At 34.9% G+C, this 18,888-nt stretch overlaps 1 protein-coding gene across 1 annotated transcript; it reads left to right on the top strand.

Annotated features, from left to right (window-relative positions):
* Window positions 1-16,499: 16,499 nt before the first annotated feature.
* On the top strand, window positions 16,500-18,645 carry LOC132203298 (BTB/POZ domain-containing protein 3-like). The gene is made up of 5 exons (XM_059630964.1): window positions 16,500-16,675; window positions 16,802-16,958; window positions 17,149-17,288; window positions 17,346-17,547; window positions 17,603-18,645. Exons 1-5 carry the CDS (start codon window positions 16,650-16,652, stop codon window positions 18,467-18,469), a joined length of 1,392 nt encoding a protein of 463 aa, XP_059486947.1. The 5' UTR covers window positions 16,500-16,649; the 3' UTR covers window positions 18,470-18,645.
* Window positions 18,646-18,888: the final 243 nt, after the last annotated feature.

Genomic DNA, 18,888 nt, shown 5'->3' on the forward strand with positions numbered 1-18,888 from the left:
ATTTTTGTTCAACTATAAAATTATTCGTTATTAATAAAAATAAAATAGCAAATTTTATAAGTTAGTATCAAATGAAGCAAGTTTTTAAATTCTATTTTTATTTTTATTTTTTTTTTTTTTTGGAGATGAAGCAAAAATGAAAGATTTTATTCTGCAAATCGAGTAAACTTGCAAAAAATTTCCTTTCATAATGATTGGCATTTTAATGCTTTTCGCTTCCATCTTGTGCCTCTCAGAATAATTTAAGGAATTTAATCATATTTGAATCGCATTTAGGTGATCTCGTTTTAGACATTTTTATCTTTTATTTGTATAAAAATCCAGATGAGTCCGGCGAGGAATAAGTTTAAGTAGCAAATCGTGTATAAAAATTCGCGAATAATCTTGTTTGTCGCCCAAACATTTGGAACTAAATTGGCTTTTAGGATTACAAAATTCCTTCTGCCTCACAGGACGCGCGCTATATCAAGTTTTTTCGCGAGATTTGAGAGATCTGCCGATAACGTGCCGTGTCGTCCACCGGTCTAGCCAGAAACGTCAAGAGGATTTAGGGGGCAATAAAGTAAGCCCCCGGTGTCACATCATTGTAGTAAAACGAAAATAAATAAATGTATTCAAAACCAAGTCGAGAGTGAATAAATAATTCAAATTCACGTCTCTGCCGCTCTATTCACACCATATTCGCTCATGCGAATTTTTTCCACGTTATAACAACAAGACGCGGATTTATCAGCAGCCGAATTAGATTTGAACTCGCGGGTATATTTTGTAAGGAAGAAAAAACTCTGAAAAGCAGTCAGTCGGACGTTGAAAATCGAATCCAGCAGTGTGCGCTGGCTGGCAACGACGGGGGGCCGCTAATACTTCTGCTTGATTAGCCGTCCAAGATTAATTAGACGCAGTCAAATTTTAATTGTGTGAGTGCTGCGCAGATTATTTTATTGCTTGTAAACCGAGTGTAGCTCTAATATATTTAATTAGGTGGACGAAGGTTGAATAATTTGCGGCCACACAATGTGAAAATTATTATCATTCTTGGCTAACATTGAAAAATTAAAAGTTATGTGTATTACATTTTTTTTTTTTAATCAGATTTAATGATTCCGTCGATTTTTTCTAATGCTGTGAAGCGATGAAAACTATGACTATTGCCAAAGGAAAATTGGCAAACAATGAGATTTTTCATAATAAATAAAAATTCTACAAAATTGAAATAAAATTAAGGATATTTGAATTTCTGACGACACTGATATTTTTAAATTTTGCTAAATACTAACTTCAATTATAATTTCAACTGCCAATTTACAACATAAAATAAGCACCCACATCCATAGGCAAAAAATAATTCATATTTTAATTTTAAATTTGAATATATCTAAACACCCTGAAATGATAAGGGTTCAGTCGGCGCGCATGAATGGGACCAGTGACAGAAATTTAACGAACATAAATATATCAGGATTATTTAAAATACCATTCCTAGACGGAATCAATTGTTATGGAAATTAGCAGAAATCGAGCGAGATTCCCCGCTGCTCCTCTAATATTTACTTAAAAGCAAACTATATGCGGTACCAACCCATTCCGCTCTTGAATATTTATTTATTTTTCCGCTCCAGAAGCATAAATTGTATATAAATCGCTATCAAAAATTTCACTCTGCGACTTTTGTCGGCGCAAAGAAAAAATATGAGAGAGATTTTATCTGATAGGCCGCGGCAAAGTGCGCATAAATAAATAACAAATAAGCGCACAGCTATGCCAACCTGCAATATTGAATTCGCGTACGTACAAGCAAGTTGTATTGTAAAAAAAATACGTAATATACGCAGCAGAGTTTTTGTGATATAATATCTCGCGCCGACACACGGCAGCCGAGGTAGAATAGGGTTGAAAAATCTGAGGGGGTGCACTGGATTGTAGATAATTCCGGCGACGAGAGCAGCTGCAACGGACAAAAAGCCCTCGCGGCTCCCTCCCACCTCCCCCTTTTATATCAAATGATAAGAATTTATTGTGTGGAGGTATACACGGAGAGTGAAAAAAAAAATGAATAGAACTCGCGTTGAATTCCCCTGCCTATGCGTCTCGCCGCTGGACCAAAGCGTCGGTTGGGCTGCGAGTCGGCAGGGCGCGCCACTCAAGTCGTGTGCCCGTCGCGTGCCCATCCATGCACTTGGATTGAAATAAAATAATATGCACTCGGCACACGTTTTGCATATTAGCTGCACCGGCGACGCGTCCTTTGTTTGTCGCGATGCAGTAAGGATTTGCCACCAGCTGGGTGATCGGCGCAAAATTAACGTGCAGATTGGCACTTTATGCAAATTGGCGGTGCCGGAGATTGCGTACCTGCATTAGCATATAAGTAAAATTTTGGGATTATATTAATTTTTTAAAGTGTTTTTAATATTTTAACTGTTAATAATTGTAAATTTTTTATGTATATTTAGTGGTATAGTTGAATTTTAATCAGAATTTGTCAACGCATAAGTCTAAATATTGTTTTTTTTTTTCAAATTAGAGATAAACTGGGAAATTTAAAGGCTTCTTTATTGTTCTGTGCGAAGTTTTACAGCCAAAATGGAATACTTAATTTTTAAATATTATTCGAATAAGCACATTAACAAATATTTTATTCCCCAACTCAAAAAATTTATTTTTGTAGGTCTTAGTTTTCTTATCACCGATATATCCGATATATGTTATAATTTATTTTCTTTTTGCCATTATTTGGATGAGTTCATGCATAGTTGCCCTGATTCAAACCCAATTAAAATTACTTTAGACTAAAAATGATAGGATATTGATTTCTTTTCAATACAAAAATAAAATACTAAAACACAGGAAACGCTGTCACTCGGACCAGAAATCCATAATTTATTCGTTTTTACAATTTCTTGCTTATCATTATCATCATTATCATTAAAACGTGTAATAACCTCATTATTTTCCTCTTGCCTGAAATATTTTAATCTATTTCTCGGCGTGATGAAGGACGACGGATCTTTAACTATGACAACAACTCAGGTAAATCAAGCTTCATTTCACTTTTGCAATTTGTGTTCACAATCTAGTCACTCAACTATGAATTTTAATTGATTTTGGTAATGTAAAATTATTTAATAAAAACAACTCCTTTTCTTAAACTACATTATATTTATATTGCATAATAATTTAATAAAAAATGAAAATTAATTATACTTTCAACTATAACAAAAAGTCAAAATTTATTTTTAAATGAAAAACGTATATGATTTCAATTGTGTATGTATGGAATTTTTAATTTGTTTAATTGTACTCTTTAGAGTAAGAACGCGGGCAACTACTTAGCCTGGTTTTAATCATTAAGGTGTACAATATTGATTATAATGTCATTATTCCGAGTTTCACCCACTTGGAACAGACAAAAAAAGGGTCCGTCTGCAATGATTACTGATTAGGAACAGAACAAGGAGGCGCGGATTCAAAGAAACATGAAAAAATTGAATCAAGATCCACCCCTGCGATGGTTGAGTGAGCGAGCGGCCTTCTCTTATTATCAAAACAAGGCTACAGTATAAATAGTATCAATCTAAGGGCGGCGCACACACAATGGGATAAATACATTAAGGCGCGCGGGAGAGAACAAAGAGACGCACAGATCGTGTAAGAGATGCATGTATGAGAAAGAGAAATAAAGAAATATAAGAAAAGTAAGGGTGAATCTGAGACGAGATGAAAAACGAACCGCAACCAGCAGTCTGGTGCTCCCTGATGCTTGGAAAGGATTGATGCGTGTATTATAAACAGTCCGGTCGAGGGAAGTGTTTAAACAAAATAAGTTTATGATAAGGCAAACAGCGTTAACCATATATGCATAAATAATCCAAGAGCAGAAAATAATTTTTATTTTTAATATTTTCATTTATCTATATAGCTAGGCACAGAAAGGCTCCCTTAGTTTTTTATTATTATTTAATTGATATATCTGATATATTAAGAAAAATGTATTGTTTGTTTTTTAATTTGTGAGCATTTGTAATTTAGATAAAATAATAATAAATGTTATATTCCAATTAAATTTAAAACATTTTTGTACTGCCCTCACCAAGTTAAGGTCTTAAGTGTGCTGTTCATTTTTTTAGGCGCCCAACAAGCAAAGCACCCCTGCTTGAGAGATGATGATTGTGATTGCACCCAACCCTCGGAATAAAAGTGAATCTGATGCGCCTCGGGACACACCAGTCTCAGCAGGCACTATATCAGACAAAGCCGCCTTTCCTTACATTCTAAAACACATGTGTATCACACTCACTGGTGGAATGGGCGGGTATCCGCGCACAGATAGATCTCGTGAAATTCGGAATTTATTTATTCGTATGTGTGCCGTCGGCGGGGCAGACAATGGACTCTGTCAGCAGACGGCTGATTTTATATTGTGGCAAATGAGATTAAATATTTGACAGTTTTTGTCTTTCTCAAGGCAGCTGCTGTCACCTCTCTCACTCAAGTTTTTGAATGAAGGAACAATTGGCCTACAGATTTTGGATCTCTCCGACGTGACGGGCCGACAATTATGCTCGAAAAACAATTTCAAGCGTGTGCGGCGGGAGTAAAAAATTGGAGGAAAAATACTCGTGCGTTTTTGTCGCTTTAGTGCTCAAAATAAGTTAAATCTCTCTCTCGCATGAGCTACGCAATTACCGTAGATTATTTCATTGATGAACTTTTCGTGGAATTTCTTAAAGAGCAATTAGAAGACTGTTGGGAAGATTTTGACGGCCGTCTTGTCATTTTATTAGTCGGCAAACTTATATTCAAACGATATAATTTTCTCTCTACAACGACCTAATTTCCAAGAGTTGTAATTTATAATAACACATTTTCCTTGCATTTTTTTGCGATCATATAGCAATATATTCAAATGGTCAGGTTTGTATCTGCCTTGAGAACTTCACACAAAATATATTTTCAGCCGCAATTATCACCTTTGAAAATTAAAAGTTCGTGTTTATAGGTGAAGCGGACAAGGTGTCTGTCATGCAATGGCCTTTTTAGATGCCTATAATCTATAATACAGGGAAACTGGAGCCATCAATGAGATGAAAAAATTCAAATTGTCTCTGGTTGTTGAAGTTATTGAGTTCAGATCAAAGGAGCAATAATGTAAAATTCCTGCCCAGTTTATTAAAGCGTCAATTAGCTCGTTAAACAAACAACACATCTGCAATTATCTAAACGCGAATTTAATTTTTTCCTTTGACGTACATTTAATTGTTCTTTTTCGGCGCAAAGATTTTGTGTTTTTCTTATTCAAACAAAAACGAAAGTTACATATAATGACCAAATTTTTGTTCTAAAGTAAATTGCAGGTCTAATTTGAGAGCAAAAAGAGCACAGGATATTATACGTGCTTATTTTTGGGTACTTTTCCTTGAAACAAAGTCTGCTTTTCGGCACTGTAAACAGACATGGTTCAAGGACGGTTTTGGAAAAAAATTAAACCGCCAGCGTGCTACGAAGAGTCGTAGAGAGAGATAATAAAAAGCAAAACAATTTGTCATTGAATATCACGTGGAAGTCATCATAAGTCACTATATATATCAAAGCATCACTTTTTGTTCGCAGATTTCTTGCGCATTAGGTTAGCAGTCTGACTGCTTGTTTGTTTTGTTGATTAGGAGCAAAAAGCCGGCGCCTCGAGAAATGATACTTTTTGCGCAAACGATCATTACTATTTGTGTGAATACAAGAAGTGCCAGAGGTCGTTAGGAAAACACACACATTCAAAGTGCTATGGGTGCTAATTGGGCTTGGCACGTTTGGTACACAATTTGGGCGCAAAGAGGAGCTTGTTAAAGTGGTATTATCTGAGAAATAAAGAAGACCATTAAACCGCGGCGGCGTACTTTTTATTGCCAAAATTGAATGTCCTTTTATTTGCCCTCATTTATGAAGTATATTTTATTGTTCAAAGCAATTAAATCTTTGACGCACTTAAAATATATAAAAAGCCTAGGAATAAATAATTACAGGGCAGGCTAAAGGTTTTATTGTGGAAATTTTGATGATTAATATAAAAATACTGAATAATGTTGAATTAAAATTATCAAATCGTCAAAAATGTGACTTTATGTATACAATAATAAATAATAAGACATAAGAATAAAAAAAAATCAAAATAAAAATGTTTGAATTTTTTTTGCCAAAATCGAAGTTATTGAGTAGGCACAATTTTCAAGGCACTGCAATAAGAAATTTAAAAAAATAATGATAAAAATTAAGATGTCTTCAAATGTTCAACATGTTCAATTTTCAATTTGAATTATGTTCAGCCTTCGACTCTCGCAGTTTTTGAAAATTATTTTCTCGTCCAATAAAATGCGATTATTTTAGCAGTGTATTTTATATAGATGCCATGTGACAAGATTATCGTACAACTCATAATATAAAAAAAGAAATTAGTTATCATTTTTTTTAATACGTTTAGTTTTAATTTTATCAAGGTCAACACATGTTGAATTTAAAATTAAATTTCTTTTGATTATAATATCAACCTATATATTTCATTTTTCATTCTTGAGCACCACTTAAAATTAGAAGGAACATAAATATCTGCCCACCTTATTTCAACTTTGTGTGTCACTGGTCGAGCGCCGCTTTTAATAAACAGCCAATTTGTGTTTGTGTATAGCAGAGAGATATCATAATATTCTCTAAAATATTATATACCAGACAGGATTATTAATAATAACACTTTGGCCAAAATAAAGACGATGTAGACATTTGGCCGCGGTTTTACTCTCTCAAGGTTAATTATCTGCTGCGAGTGAGTGTATAATCTAGGTTAGTAGTTATTTCGCTTACATAGTGCCGTAATGAAAGAGTCTCTCAAAGACTCGCCGCGAAAACAGATTTGGCAAATTGTTTTTTATATGTTTACTCAGGCCATGTTTACATAGCAGGGGCGTCGATAAAAAGTGTATAGGAAGCCAATCGAGAGAGCGAAATTACCATGCTGATAAATAGCAAAGGTGTACAACATTGTAATTTGCAATTAGGCCAAACTTGGCCGTAAGCTTTTTTTACAAATGTAATTGAAAGTGGCCAATTCCGTCTGCAGCTGAGAAGCTTATGTTTGTGCTTATCGAGTTGCGATAAGGAGAGCTGCTTTTTTCGTTTTCTTTCTTTGGTGGGCGCGTGGCTTTTTATCAACAAGAAAAGCTCGGCGCAAGTTCTCCCGTGGGGCAGGTGGGTCAGAAGCGAGGAAGATTCACCTGGACATCACAAGGGGTTTATCAACCTTCAGATATCTCTCGGTTGAAATTGGGATGAGCAGCGGCGGCATCTGCGCCGATAGCGAGACGGGAAAAATATATAAAACAAGATTCAATAAGGTACTCCCGAAGTAATGTTATTACTAACACGAGTCTCCACTCAAATCGGCCCAATAAATTTCTCTAGTGCAATTTAGATAAACCACAAAACAAACTGAAGAATAACTCAATCCGCGTCCAGATAATGATATTCCATAGAGCAGTGTGTTTCTTTCGCTCCAATGAAGATTGACTGGTGAAATAAATTTGTTTTTCCCCCAACGGAGGAGAATATTGATTTAAAAAGAGGAGAAGTTTAGATAAAATAGGATAGGTCTACAGTGATAGATAGGTTCGCAATAAAATTTATTGTATATTTCCAAGCTCGGATCCTTTTCAGGCCTCTCTCCAATTTATTTTCCTGCTTATCCAAACAGAATTTGCATTGAAATAGACGCAGCAAGAAAGAGATAAGCATGTCACATTAAAAACAAGAACCCCTTTCGTATATAATATTTGATAAGTATTATTTTTTCGCACGCAGCCAGTTTTTGCTTTGCTAAGTCTTTTTGATGTGTGTGCTTTTGGCCGAGTGATCTCTACTCGTCGTGGGTAAAACGCAATTTTTCCATTCACGGCCGGATTTCTGCTTGCGTCTCATTTAATTTCGGCGGTGCCGCGCCTTTATTCGAGTTGACACCTAAATTGAGTCTCATTAAACTGGTAAAAAGAGCGGCATCTATCACTGACAGCGAGCAGCGACGGGTGAAAAATTATCGCGCCAAATATATGTATTAACGCACAGCCATTAAAATTGATTAAGAAAAATATTCACAGTTCTTGTGTGTGTTCTCGGTAACATGGAAAGGATTAAAAAGCTATTCAAACGAAATATAAAAATTGCCGATTCAAAATTTAAACGCTTTTATTTAAGCACACACGCCACGCTGGTCGTTTTTGTCAAAAATTTAGTGATGAAAAGACAGAGATGATGACACGTCAAGACGAAGAAAAGGATGAGTGTGATGCGTGTTGATGCAAATAACTCACAGAAGCGGAGAAAGGGCCCTATATTCTCGGACTGTCAAAATTTGATGACCGTGTCCACAAAGCTTCCGCAGGAACAAGTTTATGAATGTAAGATTGATGGGAAAAAATTACGCATTGGCCGATTGACGGCAGGAATGCGAATTTTCAAAATATTTTTCGTACCAACTCAAGAATTTTCCTCGAAATTTTTACATAAATTATCTAAAAATAAGAAAATTATATAAAAAAGTTGCATCTTTTATTTTACTCAATGTGATTTTTCCCTAAAAAAAAGTTAATCAATCTGAATAAAACAATCTCAGAATCCAAATTAATTTAACTATCTTAAGACATTATATCCTGGGTCTGAATTATATGATCTAGGTCCATTTAACAAAAACACACAATCCGCTATCTTTTTCATAATAAATATTTTTTCCTACTCCGCCCTCGCGCAGACCGCAACTTTATTCCCAAATACAAATTTCAGGGTAAATATTTATTTTACATCTCAAGAGAGAGAAAACTGTCTGGCAAGATAGTCTAGACACGCGTCAGGTCGGAATCTTAAATAAACTTTTAATGGATGTGTGATTATCACGTGCATACACAGGTGAGGGGGAGGAATAAGAAATAAGGAGAAAAAGGTGCCGCGCGGCCTGTACCAGAGACCCAGCCTAATACCCCCGGTGCAATATAATTTATTGCTACCTCAGAGGGTAATAGTTTTGGTGTGAAGGCGTTACTTTCCACATCAGCCGCGCGCTCCTCATAATTGATATCACCTCTGAGTGTGTTTTCTTGCGGGCAGAAACCCTTTTGTTCTACAAAACAGCTAAAACGAATAATATATTGGGGTAGGCGTAATTAATTCAGGGACGGAGAGAACGTAAAGTTGAGCTGGATTTTCAATTTCTAACTATGTGTGTGTGAGCATGTATAAATTTTTACATTTTTAAGGGTAACTTCATCAAAAATTTTGCAAAAAAAGTCATGACGTTATAACTCTGTTTTATGTACAAAGCAGGATAATCTATAATCTAGGATTATTAAATTTAAATTAAATCAGCCATCAAAGTGGCTGATGTCAGTATATTTAATCAAAAACCTTGTAAAACCCTCACCAAATTTCATAGTAAAAGAAAATATTATAATGTTTAAAAATTTAACCAAATGTTTAAGGACCATTTATTATAATTTTTAATAACTTAAATTGCTCTCCTCAAAATAAACATAATTAATTAGAAATGTGCATCATTAAAAAAGCTTTCACTACAATTTTTTTTTTTATTATTATATGGTTTCGTAAAATAAAATTTGTTCTTAACAAATTAGAATAAATAAATTTGAGAGAAAAATTTGAAATGTTATTTCTTGCAGGTGCGCTTCTTGACCGTGGTTAATAGTTAATAGTCTGCGGCCGTGGGGTTGGTGGGCTGGCTGCCTGGCCCGCTTTTATTTCGTCTTCCACCCCGCGGTTCTGATCTGCATCTCATCTTCCTGCGATGCTAATGATAATAAAAGCAGCCCGCCGAGGGACTTTCTTTTTCTCTCTAGCTCCAAAAAGGCCAGCTCAGACATCCATCATTAAAAAATTCTCCTTTCTGCACCTCATCAACCCTTTTACGCGCCTCTTTATACATTCAACCGCGCATTATTCTCCATCCCTCTATAAATTTCCAGGGCCGCTTGTGACAAAAAATAAATAATTAGGCGCTCTTCTTTCCTTGTCAACCGTCATGTTGGACAAAATCTAAAATTCCACCCTGCCGCTTTTCTGCATTGAGGGTAAAATCTATAAATCTCAGGAAACCAAGCTGATGAATTAACCAAAGGTATCGTGCTGTTTCTCATTTTTTCCTCCACTTCTGCGCCAAAGGATAAAATTCGGTCTTATTAAAAATAATGATAGTGCTGCCGTCCGACACACTCGTCATAATTAATGTAAATCGCATTTGAATGTTGCACGGAGCCTTGGAAACGTAATAATTATTATAATGCCACAGGTAAGACAATATCTCATTAGGAGCGGCTAAATGCAGACAAAAAACGTCTTAAACGTGCAGACCGTTTTTCAGACGTTGCAACCCTTATTATTAGATGCAATCCAACCCCTTCATGTAATCACGGTAATTAATAGGAAGTCCGAGAACTGAGTTATGACTGAGGGAGAGCAGAAGAGATTTCGGCGCCAGGTAAAGAGAGAGAAAAAAAACGGAGCGCGGCACTCTCACTTTTATAAATTAACCAACCCTTTTGCTTTTGAATGCCAGCACGATATTAGGAATATTATTTTTATTCAAAATTGTGGCGGCAAAAAATGTATCCTCCTGATCCAATTAACGCCCTGTAATTTTTGAATGAGCTTGGTTCTCGTCGAAAAATGCACATCATGCTTGGCGATCATTAATTTTCTTTTAACTGGGTAATATTACAAGTCGGTCTGAAGGACGCTCGCCTGATTAAGTAATTCTTTAATCAAATTTGTGCGTCTCAGCCACGGGAAGGCCCGCGTGAATTCACTCCATGCACGTGTCTGAATATATTAAAAGTCGGCAGCCACTTTGAACGCTCAATTTTAATACTGTGCATGCATAATGTAATAAAAATACAATTTAATCTTCGTAGTTATATATAATTGCAGCATTTAAAACTCTACTGTGTTCAAAAGGTGCAGATAGTGCACAAAACACCAATTTCAAATTAATAGTAATTTAGAAAGTAACAAGTTTTGTTACTTCTTGCTGGTTTACAAACTGTTAATATATGTTTTAAGTTTTCACTTTTGTATGCTGACTTTGAAAATTTGCAATTAAAATTTAAAATTGGTCTTTTCTTGCAAATTAAAAATAAAAATTAGACATTTAGTTTTTTTCGTTCATTTTACATTTTTGATTAATTAAGATAATACCAATTTACTCGACTGTTTATAAATTTATAAACAAATTTTGGAAAGGCAAATTACTGGCAGAAAAAACTTTAGAAATTATGCGCTCAAAAAGGACCTTGAAGAGTAATCGCGATTACGTTATATTTTTAGGCACTGCTAACCTTTTCAGGAGTAATTTTTTTCTCAAATGTTCACCTCTTTGCTTTTTTCTAAATGCTGAAAGTAGCAAAAAGAATTAATTTATAGTTCCCATAAATTTTCGAGCTGGTCTTGACGCCGCCGACTGCTATATACGTTATCGACGCGGACAGGGGAATATCGTCGCTGTAGGTAATTTCAATAATTTGTGTCCGGCTGTGGAGAAAAGTCTGAAAAAAGTAAGTGGCCTCTCGCGCGCGCATTATTACCCCGCCATAAATCAGCCAACAGCCTTGGGACAGCGCCGAGATGGAATTCTCCTATGCGTGCATGCGTAAGTTAAAAAAATCAGATTAAAATATATAGGCACCCATCCCTGATTGCATCTTCGATTATAATTATATTGATCCCCGACTTGAAAAAAAAACATAGAAAAGGGATGAGAGGAGAAAATCTCGGAACTCCCTCTCTTCTATGTTATTGGATAAATAGAAAGTGCGCGGAAAGGTGCGGATTTTTTAATTAAACAAAAAGGTGTTGCGATCATAATCAGCAAACAAGGGTTGAAAATCAATTATCCGTTCCCAAAGATTTGTTTTGGCGACGGCAGGGGGTTTGGCGAAATTGAGTTTGGTCTGTTTCTTTTTTTATAATATGTAGTACGTGGCGGCAGGCCCGTTCTATCTTTGGCTTGGGTTTGGCCCGTGGGCAAAGGCACGCGCCTTCCAGTAACGTGTGCCTCCAACCCAAAGGTGCTGCCGCTGGTCCTTCTCTCCGGCAGCACAATATTAACTCGAACGGCTCGAATATATTTTTTTCTTACGAATTTATCTAAATAAGAAGAGATATTTGAAGGCCAACCGCTAATTCGTCTTTGATGTTTTAATGAAGCTCCTTTTAACACGGCTGATTTTTTAACTTACGAGCGTAAGGACTGCAAAAATAAGAAGTACTTATATCAGCCAATTGCCAATTGGATATCGTTGGAGGAAAATTCTCTTCTCTTTATTTACTGCTTAAAAATGGCTTTATTTGCTATTGGTGTATTGACATAATTTTGTGGGAGCTATGAGAGGATTACAATATAGCGAGTGCGAAAGAATATTTATAAATTAGTTACAATTTAAGGATATTGTGTTAGTATTTAAAAAAAATCATATTTGGTAAATATAAAGTTTAAGAGGTAATAATGAAAATAATGCATTTAAATTTTTTGTTACATTTATAATAAATTGAAGTAAAAAAATTGAAAAATTAATTTTTGCCTTTCATTTTTATTATAACAGATTATTAAATATAATACATATTTTTTGTATAACTACGTTTAATTTTTTTACTTTCTTTATTGTAACTTATTTATTTACTTAAAACAATGATTGTAGTGATTGATATATCTATTTTAAATAATAAAGAATAAATATCAAACTATCATATTATGTTGTTCACATAAATTAAGAATTATTATGAATTGATCATACTGATCCTTGTTTTTGCATTATAAATTAATCCATTTAATTTTAATTTTTAAATTTAATTTTAAATCATTTTTAAGACAATAATAATATTTATTGATAAATCTTTGTAAAAGGGGTTATTTAATTTCAGAATCAATATTTATTATTGTTTGGATGGGCCTCACAGCGAGAGCCAAGGGCTCTTCCCTACAACATTATATCCAATTTTTGCAATATCATATTTTCAATTTACTCTCCGCATCCCATTTTTTTCTCTCTCTCTCTCTCACATCTATCTATCACACGTGCGAGCTCGAATCTATCTACAAAGTGGATTTTTTGCGGTCAACCATCAATAACACAATTTTTGACACCTCGCGCAGCAAGGAGTGCGCGCGATTGCCAACAATAAAGGCGTCAGTCGGTTAGTTTTAAGGCGAACTAGTGCCCAGTAATGGGTGCTATCTCACCGCGCCGGAGATATAAAAACTCGCACAATCGATTCTGCGCTGAGCCTCTCCTTTGGACATAAATTAGTATTTTGCCAGAGAGTTGAAATAAAAAGAGAGGCGCTCGCTCAAACGAGCAGCCAATAGGTGGTAAAATTGATAGCAATCAGTTTCAATAGCAAGGTCGCATCCCGGCGCACGTTTTATAATAACATTATATCAAAGGCGAGATTTACTCTCTCGCGCGTTCGAATCTCCACTTTTATTTATAACACATTCGTAATTTTCTCTCATCTTAGCGCGATATTACGAGTTGATAAAATTAATATCGCCGCTGCCGCTCTTTGCAATAAACCTTCCTTGCTATAAAACAGATAAAGCAAGTAGTGGCCTAGGATGAAATTCCTTTGCTAAGGTACACACTAATTATTAGACCGTAATTAAAACATTTGCGGCTTCCTCTAATTTAGCAAATTTTAATTTCAGGTGCCACATAAATTTTGCAAGCTTTCAGCAAGTAATTTGTAATAAGTATCTAGAGATGCGTGTACGATAAAGCAGAAGATTTATTTTTGTGTTATTAAACTTTAATTTGGTTTAAAGAGTAGAACCACCAATTATTTTTTTCAGATAAATTATTTACAAGTTGCGCCATAAGGATTAGAATTTTAAAATATGTCAATTTTATTTGTTAATTTTTGAAAAAATTTAATTTGGAGTTAAAAATAATGCCAAAAATCGAAATCAATTGAAATGTGAAAATTTCACATTATGTTATACATAGAGTATCAACTAAAAATTGGCCTGTTTATTTTTATATAGATTTTTATATAGAAAATTGAATTCCAGGCTACGAAGAAAGGAACAGTAAAAGTACAAAAATGCAGTTTTCATTCATTCTTCTCATAGAAATTTCTTATTAATTTAACAAAATTTGAATTGTAAATTCTCGTATTTCGCTCCGTTTCTTCACGCTGAAACTTGTTCTCCACGCCGTGGACCAACATCTCACAATGCCGCGAGTCGGATTTTCACATGCAACCGCCCAAGTTAATCACACGTCAATTTTATTCTTTAAACTCTCGGAGCAGTGCGATAAAGATCCATGCACGAGAGAGAATGAGCCAGATTATTACCACACGAGATTCATAATAAGAATAAATAATACATTTTCTATCTCTCACGCGCATCACTTATACTTATTTTCTGAGTCCAGTATTAAAGAAGAAGTGCGTATCCATATCATGCTACCTGTTGGTTCTCTCGCGCGGTAGCAGATCAAAATCAGCGCACAATTTCGACCGTCCGACCGGCAGCGAGTTTGCTTCTGGTTATGTGAACAACGAAACTGTAATTTATTCAAATTCCATTGTGTGTTGTTTGGTCAGAGATTTATATACATGAAGGAAAAGAAGGAGGCTTTAAAGGATGAGAGAGAGATGCCCGAAAATTATGTTTATGAGGTGGCGCTGGTTGTTTTTTTAGCACTCGGCCAGGCCCGTTGCCTACCAAGAAGTGATTATTTATTCAAAGCAGACACTCGAGACGGCCATTCAGTAATTCAAAACAGATTCCTCTCTTGCAACAAATTAACAGAGTGTGGTATTTAATGAAAAATGAAACATGCAGAAAGTTTCTCAATTCTTTAAAATGGTTGTAAAATGAATTTTTTTTTACCCACTCAAAAAATTTCAGTTCAGTGGCTTTTACACAAAACATTATATTTAAATCTGCCAATTTTTTTTCAATAAATCATAGTTTATATGGCTGAAGCCCGGAGCCAAAATATAGAGCAGAATTAATTGTTTTTTCTTTGACCCAAAAACTAAATACTCAAATTGGCGATGAAATCATATTGCAAAGTCAAACATGAAAATCAAAAACCTTTTTAGCAAAAAAATGGAGTTGAAAATTTTTAGTATTATTTATCTATTTCAAGGATGGAACTTTTCCTAACGACGTTTATTTTTTGCAAATAAAAATCTTTTGATGTTTCCTCATCATTGCGTGTGGTGCTCTTTTGATCAGAAAAACAATGCAAGAGCAGAAAAAATTTCGGAGCAGCACCGCAAATTATTACTTTCAGAGAGACGATCCCATCTCAAATACGGCAGCTGAGAGGGCATTTATATTAGTTATTGATGTGCTCTATTGTATTTATGCTTCCCGATCCTACATAAAAAAATTAAAAAAAACACACTTGAAACGATAGATGGATAATAAGCTACGCATAAGAAATCAAACGAAAAACAAAATTTGCAACTTTTTTTCTAATTAAAAAGAAAAAAATTAATGAAAAAAAATGGAAAACGTTGCATTAAATAGAATAATCAAGCAGGACGGATTTCAGACAAGAAAATAAATTCCTCTTGGTCTACAGCCAGATTCCGCTTATGTATAACTTTGTAAAATGGAAATAATGAGGTCTCAGCGTGGTGTTTTCATCCCGAGCCAATGCGGGGAATAAAAAGTAAGAGTTATTTGTGAAGCTCGAATTAAAATTCCTGGACGATGACTTTTAATTAAACAAGGCAACATTTTGTGCACGTGGATAATTTTTTACAGACCACAAATTTGACGCGTTTCAAGAGGTCTCTTAAATTTTATATTATATATAACTACTATTTTTCCACAAAATTGGGATAATTATGCAACCGAGATTAAAATCACCCTTTACCGACGTCACAACTATGTCCGTGGAATGTAAAATCTATGAAAAAACTCGTAATGACGCCGGGCACATTAGTCTGTGTATATAAAGGAAAATATCAGCAGAAGGAACTCTCTGGAGTGGCCTACATTGTTGACTAAAATAGTGCATTCAATTTCAATCGAATATTTGTGCACATTTTTGCATCAGTGAAAATATCAATTTTAAAAATTCTTTTTTGAAAATAATACAATTTTGTATGCTCTTTCTAACTTTTTCAATTAAATACGTGTAGAAGTAATAAAAAATAGAATCATAAAAATGGTAAAATATCATTATAACTATACATCGCTATACATAATAAGTAATTTAGATAAAATTAGATGATAAAATGTGTACTTACAGTAACATCCTATCTCCTCTCTGCTGCTCGCTGCTGCACATTTCAATTCAAACTTCAACACGCTTCAAAATTCAAAATTAAAAAATTGTCCAAAATGAACTGTTCCGCCCTCAAGAATTCCTGCTTGCAGCGCCATAATATGTAGTAACAATTAATTAACCCAACAGGCATTGAACTGAACTAAACAACAGGCGTCGGCCCCACCCCTTTCTTTTCTCATCCGTCGCCTGGAAGATTTTGGTGCAAATTCACAATCCACGTATTATTTCTGCGATTACTGAGGAGTCTCTGGAGTCTTCGGTGTAAACGTGCCACCGTTTTTTGAGTAGATCATCAAGATGCTTCCCAACAATCAAATAAGCAGGTAAATTCAGTTGTTGTAAAGCGCGGACAACTGCGAACAACACGTGTGTTTTGCACGTGTTTCATTTTTAATTTGAATAGTGTTGAATTAAAACGCATGAATAAATTTGCGTGACCACTTTTTCAGGAAAAGAAAATCAGATGCAGAAAACAATGCAGATCCACTGCACACTCACTTCTGGCCATCGAGGATGGGCGAAAGACTGAAGGACGAACTTACCCTGTACACCGAGGGCTATTTTTATGACTGCACATTTGAAGTTGGCTGTAAAATGTCTACAAAGGTACATAATTGTAATACACTTTTAAAAATTAACAAATATATTAACTGTTCATATATAGTGTTCAATATCATATTCCCTATTGCCCTGCCACAAAAATATTTATTATTTTATATTGAATTTCATCATTAATGTTATTTTTGCAACACATTTGTAATCCATATTCAAATTAAAATATTTAATTTTTTTAAAGGTCTTCAAATGTCACAAAGTGACACTTGCTCGAGCGAGCCCTGTTCTTGGTCAAATGCTGTATGGCAACGAGTCCAATGGCAAAGATGATCCCATTCAGTTGAAACATATACAGCCTGAAGTATTTGATTTGGTCATGAGGTTTGTTGTAAAAGCTTAAGAAAAATAGGACATATTTTTGAATCAAAAAAATTTCAGATACATTTATGGTGGCGAAACTGACTTCAAAGATATGAAAACTGCTTGCAAGATCTACATGATTTCTCATGAGTGGCTGATGAATGACTTGACAAAAGCTGCTGCAAATTTTTTGCAGAATCCAAGTCCTGAGGACGTCATTACTGTGCATGAATTTTTTAAATCGATGAATGACAACTCGTATTGCAAAGCACTTCTTCAGGTATAATTTTCTATAATTTTTATCTTTTGGAAATTGAACCCATTTAATTTTGCAGATTGTTGCCTCTAAAACAAGTGCTGTTTTGAAGTCCAACGCTTGGTTGAAATCTTCTGCCTCTACAGTTTTGGAAATCTTTCAAATGGATCATCTTAATGTTAAGTACGAGATGGAGCTTTTTGAGGCTTTGTACTTGTGGGGATCTGCTGGTGGTATGAAGGAGAACGGGATTGAGGCAGAAGAAATCAAAGCTAAGACCGTCAAGGATGCTCTTCAACTAATCCGTTTCATGACCATGGATGTAGTTGAATTTGGAGAGCTGTGCAAATCTGAGGGTGCCAAAATGCTGACCGAAGACGAAAAGGTGAAAGTCTTCATGAGCATCAGCTTGGCTGATCAAAAACTCTTGCCAGAAAATTTTGCCTCTTCTCGATTTTACCACAAAGTAGACCGAAACAACGTGTTGCTGCGTACCTTTGTCAATACTACGGACAAAATCGTTCATAAGCAAGTGCTCTTAAACAGCAAAAGCAAGAAATCGGTTTTCACATTTGCATGCAAGGAAAATAGCTATTACCTGGGAGGTGTTTCCCTGGAATGCTTAAGCCACAAATCTGATGTTGAACTGATTTGCTATGTGACCTGTGCTCATTCACCAAAGATTCTCACTTCTTTTCACTTCAAAGGCGAGTATGCAATGTATGATTACAAGTGGCTCACTTTCCCACATGAGGTACATATCAAGGCAAACGTCTTTTACACCATTTCTGTTGAATACCTTCATAAAAATCCTGTCAAATCCTCCTCCTCATCTCATAGCTGCCAAACTTTGCAATTGACGGATAATTTGCAATTTTTCATGCCCGAGACAAATTTTTCTGTGGCTGACATCAGTGGATTCCTCTTGTATGTGAGCCCAGAATAAATTGGAACAGTGACAGTTTCAAGACTACCTAGCAGAGAAAAGTGGCCAAAATAAAATTTGATATGAATGATTATAATTATGCCTAAAAACAATAAGGTTCTAAATGCCTCGAGAATAGTGTAAATAATTTTTTAATAAAACTGCAAGAGGATCAAATAAAATGTACATGCACATTATTTCTCTAATTGCAGAACTCTATCGACCAAGTAGTGAACATTCAAAATTTTTTCCTCGAAATAAGTCATAATTTCTGAAAAATTTAAAACGCACAAAAATCAAGAAGCATTAAATGAATAAACAGTTCACACAATTAGGATTTAATTATAATTATATCAAAAATAATAATCATGATCCTTGCACATTTGCTGATTTTTATTCAAATTTTTTAGCCATGAAGAGAAAAAGTTTTAATAACTATG

Source organism: Neocloeon triangulifer, unplaced genomic scaffold, assembly GCF_031216515.1.
Source record: "Neocloeon triangulifer isolate White Clay Creek 2 clone unplaced genomic scaffold, ASM3121651v1 ptg000017l, whole genome shotgun sequence".
NCBI lineage: Eukaryota > Metazoa > Arthropoda > Insecta > Ephemeroptera > Baetidae > Neocloeon > Neocloeon triangulifer.